At 39.4% G+C, this 12607-nt stretch overlaps 1 protein-coding gene and 2 non-coding genes across 5 annotated transcripts; all 3 read left to right on the forward strand.

Moving 5' to 3' along the window:
- The first annotated feature begins 614 nt into the window (after positions 1-614).
- wdfy2 (WD repeat and FYVE domain containing 2) lies at positions 615-8911 on the forward strand. 3 transcript variants are annotated; one of them, XM_081720627.1, is made up of 12 exons: positions 615-1056; positions 1664-1731; positions 2535-2608; positions 3582-3636; positions 4533-4577; positions 4907-5059; positions 5508-5634; positions 6037-6142; positions 6297-6398; positions 6667-6797; positions 7570-7678; positions 7862-8911. In XM_081720627.1, the coding sequence occupies exons 1-12, from the start codon at positions 920-922 to the stop codon at positions 7889-7891; spliced, it is 1137 nt and encodes a 378-aa protein (XP_081576753.1). In that variant the 5' UTR covers positions 615-919; the 3' UTR covers positions 7892-8911. The 3 variants fall into 3 exon arrangements, with proteins under 3 accessions (XP_081576753.1, XP_081576754.1, XP_026879099.1); XM_027023298.3 differs by lacking the exon at positions 4533-4577 and adding an exon at positions 3886-4036 and having other exon boundaries at positions 618-1056; positions 4947-5059; XM_081720628.1 differs by lacking the exons at positions 4533-4577; positions 7570-7678 and adding an exon at positions 3886-4036 and having other exon boundaries at positions 617-1056; positions 4947-5059.
- Positions 8912-11945: 3034 nt separating this feature from the next.
- On the forward strand, positions 11946-12057 carry trnal-caa (transfer RNA leucine (anticodon CAA)). Its single transcript has 2 exons — positions 11946-11983; positions 12012-12057. It is a non-coding gene; the product is annotated as a tRNA-Leu (tRNA).
- Positions 12058-12448: 391 nt separating this feature from the next.
- Positions 12449-12559, forward strand: trnal-caa (transfer RNA leucine (anticodon CAA)). Its single transcript has 2 exons — positions 12449-12486; positions 12514-12559. It is a non-coding gene; the product is annotated as a tRNA-Leu (tRNA).
- Positions 12560-12607: the final 48 nt, after the last annotated feature.

Below are 12607 nucleotides of genomic sequence, written 5' to 3' on the forward strand. Positions count from 1 at the left end.
GTTCTCCTAGGTCATGACAGTGTTAGTATAGCATGGCAAATTGCAATCATGCTAGTTTGCGGGGTTTTTTTTTTTTGGCAGATGCGAGATGGAAATTCTGTTTAAGATTTATATTGTGGACTTTTATCCACAAGCACGTGTTCTTCTCCTTCCGTATCTAAAGACTGGCTATTTGTCCTGCAAGACCTGCAGGAAAAGAGGTGGAAACCAGCACACACCTGCACCATCACGTTAAGTTCAACAGAGTGCTGCATCTCCAGTATCCCACAGTATCCTCCCGTCCTTCTCTTTTTCAATACCTTTTGCAGCTCTTACTCTCATATTACAGAATCATTACACATACACACTGCAGGCGCGACACATTCTTGACTTATTGGTGACACAAATCGGTTTTTCTAGATCCGAGGAACAAACTCAAACTGGTGAGCGAGACGGTCAGGCTTGGTTGTGACACAAAGAAATTCATAAAAAATAAAACTGACTTCGTCGACTGCTCGAATTAAGAAACAATCACCATATACAAGCACGGGGCACGAAAATTTATATTATCCCGCTGCATCATTTTAGGATTATTACAATATCCTCCATTCTGTTACATACGGTGACGTTTGACTTCCGGTTATTCATATCCTGAGTGTTTGAGGTTCAGTAACGCAGGGATATCATTTTCTGTGCCAGAAGTCAAGTTAAAATATAGTGGGTTTGCTTCGTTACAAAATACCGCCTGTAGGACGCAGCGGTTTGAATAGTGAAGGGCGTCGTGAGTAACTAGCCGAGGTCTATTCTGGTCAGCTGACCTTCAGCATCCCTGTCCGACTCAACCTGGGGAGGGGACAGGGGGACACGGTTTACCACCGCAGTCACGCTGGGGTGTTATGTTTTCGAAAAAGGACCGAAATAACGCAGCGTTAACTTCCCCATGGCGGCCGAAATCCGCCCTCTTGCCCAGGCTCGGACGCCTGTCTTGCTGAGTGAGATCGAAGCGTTTCAGGACGTGGTGAACACGGCCGTGATCATCCCGAAGGAAGACGGTGTTATAAGCGTCTCCCAAGACAGGTATGGCGATTAAAACCGTCTAATTTGGGATTAAAATATACGGTAATGTAGGCGTGTTTACAAAACATAGCTACGGTTAAACGTCCAAGTGCCGGGTTTGTTTAACAGGTAAGTCCAGCTGGCACGGTCATCTGTTTGGTCAAACTACGCGGTACATATGATAAAATGCTTCACAACTGAAATGACATGGCTAATCCTTGTTTTGAAACCACAATTACTGTGCAGAATCTTAACAATTAATATAGCGTGAAGCTGGGAAACGTTCCAGGATGACTATCTAACGCTCCTTCTGTATTCATTTTAAATGCAAATTCACTATGTTTTGCATAGCCTTATGGAAATTCTGCCAGCAGAAATGCACACATTTGTCTAGACAACAGTACAGAGGAGGTTTACACAGCTGTAATGTTTTAATCTTGGGTAGAGAGTCGCCTGCTGGTTGAAGTTTAACAGGGCAGAAAATTGAAATAAATGTATTGGATTGGTGTGGATAAAAATCCAGGATTTTGATGTTCTTTGAGAACTCTATGAAATAACAAGTAAGTTGTAATTACTGTAATTGATAGTTGCACTCAATGGACTAGTAAATCGTGTCTGTTTTTCTTAGGACGGTCAGAGTTTGGCTGAAGAGGGATAGTGGACAGTACTGGCCCAGTGTGTACCATACAATGCCAGGTGAGTTGGCTCCACTTCATCTGCTGCTGACCACAGAGCTTTAGCTGAGCCAGGAGTGTTCAGATCCCTCACTGAGTAATTATCATTATCACAAGCAAAACTGCTTGACAGATTTGTCAGTGAGAACTCATAATTTTACCTAATGGCCTAGTTCTTTTGGGCTTGGGCAATCATTTGCTTTAGAATAAATAAATATTGATTGATGGTACAACAACAAAGAATTGCTGTTGAAACAACGTTCAACGATTCATGAACTTTAACATGAACTTTGTCATTTAATCCAAGTTTATTAGACATTTCCTGATAATGGCGGTCAGAGGCCTGTTTCAAATTCACATTTAATGTCTCACAACAGTACTAACAGGACTGAGGACTGTGCTGATCTGTTTAAAATGGACTAGGATAGCACATTTCCATCTCTTTGTTACATATCAGTCTACATTATGATTTAAGCAGGACTACCCTGGTTCAGTGTGGAAGGTGTGACTTGGGAGAGGATAGATGGCCGTGCTGTACATTACCTCTCTACTGTTCGAGTGCTGTGTCAGAGACTGTGTACATGTTTAGGCTGGTTAAATCAGTGCTGGAGCTTGTATCCAGTTCTCCTCTGAGCATGCATATTTCCTGTTGCTAGTCCACATTGTCTTCAAAACTGTTTTGTGATTGTGAAATCAGTCCACATTCAGCCAGTAAAGGGTGTGCCTGTGCATATGTTTCTGTATGTTTGTATCTCAGTGTTTTTGCTTTTGGGTGTGTGTGTTTGTGTTTATAGCTGTCATGATTACTGACCCGCTGTGTTGCAGCTCCCTGTTCGTGTATGTCTTTCAACCCAGAGACCAGGAGGATTTCTGTTGGGATGGACAATGGAGTCGTCTCTGTGAGTGAGCAAAACAAAACCTTAACGTGTGTGGCCTTCACAAATATTACATTCGGTTCACTAACCAGCACTGCAGCTATTTGTATTTTTGTGTGCGTGCATGTGTTAAAAAGATACCAGAGATATCTTTATTTGGCCTGCGGCCTTGTGTCTGACATCTGTGATGATATTCAGTATAGCAGGATCTCTTCTTGTGTGTTATCATTTAAGCAACCAGAAAATAGAATCAATAGTGCATATTTTGAAGGGACATCCTGCGTTTAACAGAATGTATACTTCCCAGCATAAATGTGTTACATGCCTCAGTCACTAACTAATCTTTACTTATAAAACTGTTCAGATAGACTGTTTTTCATTACCAAACCTCAGTATTACTACACCACAACATGCTATGATTAACTTGCCGAACACTTCAGATATTGTTCCGACTAATGAAACCACTACATTTGTCATGTACTTGTAAATCAGATGTTCTTTTGATGGATACATGGACCAATGTTATGCCTCTAAATGTAATGTAATTTAGTGTTGACTGCATGTGGTGCATTCAAATGTAGTGTAATTTACATTTGTAGTGGTTGATAAAGTGTAGTGTGTAACAATGCTGCCTCTCCCACTGGCGGGTACTGGGGTTCAATCCCCCTTCGAGGTACCACATACTATACCAATACGAGTCCTTGGGCAAGATTCCTAAACCTACATTCATGTACAAAAGCACATACACAGAATGTAAGAGGTTTTCAGATTGTTGGTCTTGGCCATACAAAAGACCCTACAAATAATAAAGTATAATTCTGTACTGTTAGCTATTATAGGCACTCTAAAGATGTTGTTGCCTTAAGGTACGACTTACTGTGGGCAGAAGCTTTAATTGTATAATGGCTCTACACAAATATTTGGATCACGTGATTATTTTATTTGGCATGCTAATCTAAAATGTTTTTTGTGTGTATGATGTCTCCTATCTTTTCAGGAGTTTATCCTGTCTGAAGACTACAATAAAATGACACCAGCTCGTACGTATCAAGGTGAGTAGAGTGGACATGGCTATAATACATGATAAAGTCATACTTATGGTATTTGTGACAGTTTATTTCCCATTTTTGTTTGAGAACATACAGTATGCACAGAACTTATGCATAGTCTTGACGCTTTTTTATTTTTTTTTTGTGGCCATGATGTGTGTATGTGTGTGTTCTGCTGAACTGTGTGTGTGTGTGTGTGTGTGTGTGTGTGTGTGTGTGTGTGTGTGTGTGTGTGTGTGTGTGTGTGTGTAGCTCATCAGGGTGGTGTTACTGTGGTGTTATTTGTGTTGGAGATGGAGTGGGTCCTAAGCACAGGCCAGGATAAGAGCTTTACCTGGCACTGTTCAGAAAGTGGGCAGCAGCTGGGCACCTACAGAACCACAGCATGGGTGTCTGGACTCCAGTATCCTTTAACACCACACACACACACACAAACACACACACACAACCTTATTCAATGAATATTGGTAGAAAGTATAGTGCGGAGTTTCAGATCATTTACTGCAAAAAACAGAAAACTGCACAAGTTGTTGCTTTCTGAGGAGTGAAAATCTTGAGATGTTTTTGTCATGAATCTTTTGTCACAGTACTAGAAATAAAACATTTATGCACAGGTTAGAATACATTATATCTGATATAGATGTCCCGGATGGGTACTGAGGAGTATAGTAGTTAGCTGTTCTCTCACAGTTTAAAGAAGAGTGCATGGTTCCTGTTGGGTCATGTTAACGGAACAGTTAGTACCCTACATACGTGATACTTTTTGGGACTTGAGGTGACTGGCTCAGAGCATTGCAGCAATTGACGTTATAAATTATAAAGGCAGTGTGTGCTAGGATATAACTGTTATAGTGAGAAATCACAGAAAAAATACTGATATTGCCCCCCATCAATTCTAGTAAGATGCCTGAGATCGCCTCAAGTAGAGACAGTCCTCCTGTCTAGTAAGTGACGATGACACATACACAAACACTAACGTGCACAGATTATCAGCATACCAACATTTAGAGACACCTTTGAAATTAAAGCAGTTCTTTTAAGCATGTAATGGAGGCAGTGTTACAGTGTAGTTTGCTTTTTGTCTCTGCAAACAGTTGCAATTTAGTAAAGTCAAAATAACACAGTAATATTATAACATATTAAAGATGCCCTTACTTAAAACAATATTATCTGAACACAATGAAAATGTTTTGGTTTTTTTTGTACACAGACATAAAAGTGGCTCACATTGCCACATCACAACAAACTTTATTTTGTCTTTGTGAGAGGTTAGGAGACATCGGTGGCATTTTCCTTGAAAAGCTGTCTGTTAGGTTTGATGTGGAGACCAGACATGCATTTGTGGGTGACTATTCTGGTCAAGTGACTATTTTGAAACTGGAGCAAGATAACTGTAATCTGGTCACCACTTTCAAAGGTCACACGGGTATGTATTTTATAAGTAACATCACTAAAATTGCACATTATCTTTTATGAAAAGATACATATGCTTTTCTAAAAAATAAGACATGCTAAGTCTATATGATCATGAGAATAGTATATACTTTCATGAGCTTTTCATGAGAGTATTGCTATAAGTTGCTTGATGGCTGGCCGGTGCTGCTTTTAAATGCACTTTAGCTAGTTCAGCTAAGTTATGTTTATTTATTAGTTATTTTTATTTCTATATAAAATCCTTATATTTTAGACTCAAAATGAAATGCATTATTATTATTATTAGTGAGCACAGTGAGTGAAACAAAGAAACCTGTTTTTTTTTGTTGTTTTTTTTACTTTTTTGTTTTTAATAGATGTATTATCTTTGTTCTTTGAATGTGTGTGTGTGTGTGTGTGTGTGTGTGTGTGTGTGTGTGTGTGTGTGTGTGTGTGTGCAGGCAATGTGACTGCTTTATATTGGGACCCAGTACAGAGGGTCTTATTTTCTGGAAGTTCAGATCATTCCATTATTATGTGGGACATTGGGGGACGGAAAGGAACGGCCATTGAACTCCAGGGACACAAGTAAGAACTAAACAGACTTCAAAGTATACACATATGGAGACACATAAACAGGACACATAAATAAAACAAAGTTGACTATCATATACATACTTTCTCAAGACAGACAGTAGTGCTCTCTATATATAGAGAATATATGTTAATGCTTTATATGTTAATGCTTTATATGTTAATGCTTTATATGTTAATGCTCTATATATTAATGCTCTATATATTAATACTGTTAAGTGATGTGCAGGTGATTTCTGTTATGAATTTAAGGGGTGTTTGTGAGTGCGCACATGCACATGCTTTTGCCTCTGTGTGTGTGTGTGTGTGTGTGTGTGTGTGTGTGTGTGTGTGTGTGTGTGTGTGTGTGTGTGTGTGTGTGTGTGTGTGTGTCTGTGTGTGTGTGTGTGTGTGTAGTGAGAGGGTACAGGGTCTGTGCTATGCTCCACATACTCGTCAACTCATCTCCTGTGGGTCTGATGGAGGAATTGTCATTTGGAACATGGATGTTGCACGACAAGAGGTGACCGATTTGCTCACGTGTGCTGTGTAAGCAAACTAATGTGCACAAGAATGGTCATGTAAAGGTGTGTGTTGTTTGTATTTGTGTGTGTGCGTGCACTTGCGTGTGTGTCCGTCCGTCCCCTCTCTCTGTCTCTCTCTGTCTTTCCTCTCAGACTCCAGAATGGCTTGACAGTGACTCCTGTCAGAAGTGTGAACAGCCATTCTTCTGGAACTTTAAACAAATGTGGGACACTAAAAAGATTGGCTTGCGACAGGTGACCCTTCTCATACACACACTTCTCACATACTACACACCTAAATACCTATGCCATACATTTTATTTTCATGTTTGTACCATTCTCATAACTCTCACCAAATTTTTCATGTTTACTGGGGGGCACTATATAAACTCAATGCGAGAAATCTTTCACAGATGGACTATTGCTATTCAAGAAGCATCTAAGCTATCTTCCCCTTGTCATTGTGGGCCATAGCTGAAGGTATGCCTGTTTTTATTTATTTTTTTGTTTATTTTTCCCCCAGCATCATTGCAGGAAGTGCGGACAGGCTGTCTGTGGGAAGTGCTCATCTAAGCGCTCCACCATCCCACTCTTGGGCTTTGAGTTTGAGGTGCGGGTGTGTGACAGTTGCCATGAGTCCATCACCGATGAGGAGTGAGTGCCCTCCATAAAAATGCTTTATACTGTTGGAACACCATATTTTACTTATCTGCCGACTATTTTTTGCAGATCTGGGCTTAAGGTGCTCCAGTAGTTAGCTGCATTTCAGCTATAACTGTTTTTAGTTCAAAAAATATTCTCCACATGGAATTCAGTGTCAGTAGAGCAGCAACAACCACTTTCACAGTTACCAGAGTGCTATTCAGTCAGCAGCTACTTTCTATGTTGCCACATAACATGCTGTTTGCTCTAAAGGCTCCACTCACTATCATGTAGAACTGAAGTTGATTAAAGAATAGGAATTTCAATCTTAGTCTTCACTATGATATAATCTTATTTCATTGCAAACTTAATATTTTATGTAATATTATTTGAAAAGATACAAAACTATGATTATTTTTATCTTATTATTTTTAATTATTGTAATTGCAAATGAGATTTGTTATGGCAGCAGTTGACTACAAGACGGTAATATTACAGTACATTCGAACTTTATTTAATTTTTGTAATTCGATGTTGTATAAGTGCTTAATAATTAGCTGTTGATTCAGGTATGTTGGAGCAGGAAGAAGGCTAATTTGTTTTTTTGGAACTGCAGCTTGACACATGTTCTATCCAGAATGAATAGTTTATTTACTGCCTTAAGTCTTGATGAATGTATGGATAGACTTGTTTGTTTTTGTACCTGTTCAGTGTTTTGATGTCAAATCTACATGCTGTGTGGTCTGATCACTAAAGGACACTAAGGTTTTGTTTGTTTTGTAAGACGGGCACCCACAGCAACATTCCATGATAGCAAACATGCAGTGGTGCACATGCACTATGAGCCGACCAGAAGCTGGTTGCTGACCTCTGGTGCTGATAAAGTCATTAAGGTCAGGCAGCAGCATAAGAGTGCGACACACACTCACTCACTCACTCACTCACTCTCTCTCTCTCCCCCCCTCCCCCCTCCCCCCAGAGTTCTACAAGTAGCATGTGTATTTCAGTAGTGGAATTTTGTAATTTATTACAGAAAGTTTGATTTATTTTGTGTATGTCTGTTCCTGTTTCTGTAGCTATGGGACATGACTCCTGTGGTATCCTGAAAATTATCCTTAGCATGGACAAGAGTGATTGGCACAAGCTCTGTGTGAATGGAAAAGATGAGTGCTGATCACTATGGTTCATCTCATCACTGCTGAGGAGCTGAAGATCTGTGAGAGGTTCTGCCTTTGTGTCCCTGCAGAAACAGAGCAGTAAACACAGACATTAGCAAGAAAGAAATAAACCCAAGGAAGTTAAGCAATAGTAGAGTGTAGAGATATTGGCAAAACATACACCCAAAATTATGTGTGCGCATGTGTGTGTGTGCATGCATTTGTGCTCGAGGTTGATGCGGGACCATGTATGGCCATGTTAAAATGGGCTAGTCAAATTCTGGCATAATCACATTCTGTCTAAATATTTAACATATGTTACCTCCTGTAAACCTAGTTTGGCCATATACAATTTGCAAACATGAACACATGCACAAATCAGTGTTCTATATAGTGAAAGGCATGGTTTAAGAAAAATGCTCACATTTTAAGCGCTTTTTCCATGTGTAATTAATTTATGTAATCTTTTGTGTCAACTCCCATTAATCACTGTTTATTGATCATGAAGCATTGATTTGATATTATTAACTAAATGAAACTAGCCCCATTTGGCTGTAGTAAAGATTACATGTGATAATTTGCAGAGTCAAGTTCACTGGTATTGCAGGGAAGGTCCCCCTGCGTGCATTTATTTATTTATTTATTTCTGCAAATGATTGGTTCTCTGATTCTGGTTCGACTTGCTTGGTAATGAGCTACATAATGCAATCTTTTGTTAAATTGTATACAAATTGGAACATTTCAAAGGATGCACAATCCACTTTGGGCAGAATGCCTTCATGACTATTTAGCTATAACTTAATGAAAGAATCTGAACAAATGCTGTAAAAATGTTTTTTTGTAGTCTTAGTTTGTTGTTGCCTTGCCGATTGTGGAAATAGAGAAATATACATCAGAGCTTGTAGGCTACTGCCTTCTCCACACTATAGGATGTTTTAATTTTCATCCCATACCAAACATTTATGGATAGACACCTTTTGAGAATAAGATGGAGAAATATCTGCATGGTAGATAAAATTCTGTTACTGCCCCTGGGTCAGTAATTAGTAGCTACAATTTTGACATGGTCCAGTTGTATTAACCAGTCAGAATGCTTCTGTACAAAGTGGTGTTTCCTTCCTGCCAGTTATTTTGTACTTGCATGAGCACCACATAGTAGGCTAATAGGGGAGATGCTTTATAGAGCGATTTAGATGGAGGGTGTGGAACTGAACAGAGTGGGTGGATGCCTTGTGTGGCTAAGTGTGACAAGTCACCTTTAAAATACTCTTGGGTAGAACATTGCAGTTAACCAAAGTGCTAACAATGTCAAATATGTGTTTATGTATTTATCCCTCTGTTCATATTAAGCTGACTCTTGTGGTTTTGATACCATATGTATTTGCAGAACACTGTTAATGTTTTGAACATGGTGTTGGAACTGGTATTTATAAGTGATCATAAAGAAACTGATAGCCTACTTGTATATATATATATATGTGTGTGTGTGTGTGTGTGTGTGTGTGTATGTAAGGTAATGTAATGTTATATATATATATATATATATATATATATATATATATATATATATATATATATATATATATATATATATAATGAGCAGAGACTACAGGTGTCAATTTTTCTTGCAATGAAATAATATAAGAGATTACAATTAAAAATTTTGTGCAGTTAATTGTTACTCATTTGTAATATTGTGGATAAAATTAATTATAGAATGTATTAATGCATCCATGTAATGTACCTTCATGCTATTTATGCATGTGCACTGTCCACTAAAGCTATCTTGCCAAACTTAAATTAAGGATGCTACCAGTGTGAGTCATTGCTAGGAACTTTTGGTACAGATTGTCTGGGGATTTATAGAGTAACATTTTAGAAAGTGGGAAGTGAAATAATGTAGGTTTTTTTATTAGATGTAATGAGTAAAAAATATACCACTACATGATATTTTGTGATGATAAAGTGATGTGTGATGGATTTGGAACTGACTTTTAAACTGATTTTCTTTTTCTTAATCTTTTATAACCTGTGTAAAAATCTTCATTTTACATTGTAAGATCACCTTTCTGATCTTAGATTTGCCCTGAACTAAAAGTTGGAATGTGGATACTCTGATCAGTGCAAGAGTGCTCCACAATTGACGTAATAATTGTAAAACATTCTACAATATTTTAAAGAGACTTTCTTTGATTTGTATTCTATTTCTGGTAGTAGAATTGGACAACCTAGACTTGTTGCTTTTATCTTCCACACAGGTAGCAAACTCGGACTCAGTCCCGTTATCATCCACACAGGGCGATTTGGATGCCACTGTCCCTTAGACAGGAAGAAAGCACATGCAAAGAGCTATTAGCCCACTGTGCTGAACCTGGTGCTAAAATACAGATAATCTTAGCATCAACCCTGGATTTTGAACATTAAAAAAAAGGTTTTCATTAAGCTGAAAGGCAATGGAGACAAAAAACAAACAGGTAAAGGATGTGACTAATTCAAGACAATTTCAACACAAATTACACACACAAATTAACAATTGGAATAATAAACATAGGCATTAAATTTAAACTAAGTACAGTCTGTGGCGAAGTACAGGACATCTTGAGAGACCTCGCCATGCTACCTGCTCTCTCTCTCCACTCTGTGACGATGCCGCACTATGAAACACATGCTCTGGTAACTTTGAGAATAATCTTCAGCCAAAGTGTCTTTGGCCTTCAAACTGTCCTAAAACCATAATTAGATGCTGACATAATGTTTTGAACTGTCACAGCTCTCTTCACTTTATGTTGATGAGTCATCTGTGTTAAACATGTGCCTTCCTCTTACAATGTAATGACGGCCGGGCACACACACATACACATGCAAGTAGATCATGCATAAATAAGCAAGTGTAAATGATCATATCCATATCTAAATAGTATGTGTGTGAGAAATAGAGGTAACACATATACAACACCATATGTCCGAATCAGGTCAGATATGGAGAAAGTTTTTTCCCCTTAAGTTTGAGTAAGGCCCCAGCAGCCACAAATCCAAACAGTGTGCACTTATAGCCAAGATCCAGAATTTGTCTACTCAGCTCAGGCCCTTCATGACTGGGAACAGTTTCTTCCCTCTCGTATCCACTGGCTGCCAATGGCATAATTAACGATTGTTTCCCAGCCATCCGGTGTCTTCCTCCACCTGGTGTTCTGTTCCCAGTGTAAGGGAGCACGCCTGGCCGAGGCCAACAATCCTGTGCCGATGAGGGCAGTGAGCCATTTCCCGTCTATGCTACACTTGACCCTAAAGTCTGCAGCTGCAGCCAATAGTGCTGGCTGTAGTGCCAACGTTGATGGTTGTCTTTACTGAAGGCTGCACACTACTCACTGGAGGGACACAGTCCTATTGTTGCTCAGGTTCATGCCACTAGTGGACAATGTCCTCTTCAACACAAGTTGTTATACTGCCACTCACTCGGGTGCAGCTCCGAACACCTTCTTGCTGACGCACCTGCATGGCATTGTGCTGTTTGCAGCGGTGTTTCCGTGCAAAGCATGAGTTGCACCGCACGTGCCTCGGCGATGGCTGCTTGGAGGCTCGTGAACGTGGCAACTTGCACGTGCCATCTCTTCTTCCGGCAACAAAACAGTTTAGGAAATGTAAAAAGACATTTTACACCTTAGTAGGTTAAATCAGTGACAGCTACACGTGAACTAGCTACCTAGCTAAACGACATACTCCTGATGTTTCCTAAGGGTTGTAAACGTTAGCTAGGTTATCTGGCTAAATCCGTTTCACAACTTCCTGAAATGAGCTTGTTAGCTAAGTACATAGACGGGATAGCTCAAGTAGATTATTCGTGGAAAATATATTAGTCGAGGTTAACGAAATTAGAGTTAGCTAAACGATTTTACACGGATAACGCCTCCTTGCCATATTATAAAAATGACTTCGTATCTTTCATTACAAACTAATGAAGTAGCTATAGGTATAGTCGTAGACTGTAGATGCCGCTTTGGTTGTCAGGATGGCCGAGTGGTCTAAGGCGCCAGACTCAAGGTTCAGCCCTTCCCTGAGTTAGTGGGGATTCTGGTCTCCGAATGGAGGCGTGGGTTCGAATCCCACTTCTGACACGCCTTTTTGTGGCGTTGTAAGTCCGAATAATTTTCAGTGTGAAACAGTGAAATACTTTAAAGTAATCCGCATTTCGCACGATTGCGTACTACACGAAAACCGAGGTCGTGAAAAGCTCAGATCAACGTTCGATAGTTTTTAGATCGTTAGAGTTAGATTAACCAAGGAGTTGTGTTGTAGGCTAATTAAGTTAACGCTACGAAACCAGACAGTGAAAACATGGCAGCAAAACATGGTTTGGTTACTAGACGTAAGCGATGCTAATTTCAAAAAGAAATCCACAAACCTACTAGTTAATCAGGGTTAAACTAATTTCAGTACTAATAACGTGAAAGTTCACATACTGTATCGGAAAAACTATAGTAAATATTCTTAAGTCATGTTTATAGTGTCAGGATGGCCGAGCGGTCTAAGGCGCCAGACTCAAGGTTTACACCTTCCTGTACAACGGGGAATTCTGGTCTCCGAATGGAGGCGTGGGTTCGAATCCCACTTCTGACACGACTTTTGGGACTTAGTTAAGGTCATTGTCCCTATGCATTAACATTA

This window comes from Electrophorus electricus, chromosome 9, assembly GCF_041902795.1.
Source record: "Electrophorus electricus isolate QZ-2024a chromosome 9, ASM4190279v1, whole genome shotgun sequence".
Classification (NCBI taxonomy): Eukaryota; Metazoa; Chordata; class Actinopteri; order Gymnotiformes; family Gymnotidae; genus Electrophorus; species Electrophorus electricus.

What these genes read in the sequence shown, in the direction of transcription:
- wdfy2 (XM_027023298.3), top strand. Translation starts at nt 920, where the DNA reads ATGGCGGCCGAAATCCGCCCTCTTGCCCAGGCTCGGACGCCTGTCTTG. An exon ending in ATAAGCGTCTCCCAAGACAG is followed by an intron (nt 1,057 to 1,663) that starts GTATGGCGATTA and finishes TGTTTTTCTTAG; the next exon opens with GACGGTCAGAGTTTGGCTGA. An exon ending in TGGATGTTGCACGACAAGAG is followed by an intron (nt 6,143 to 6,296) that starts GTGACCGATTTG and finishes CTTTCCTCTCAG; the next exon opens with ACTCCAGAATGGCTTGACAG.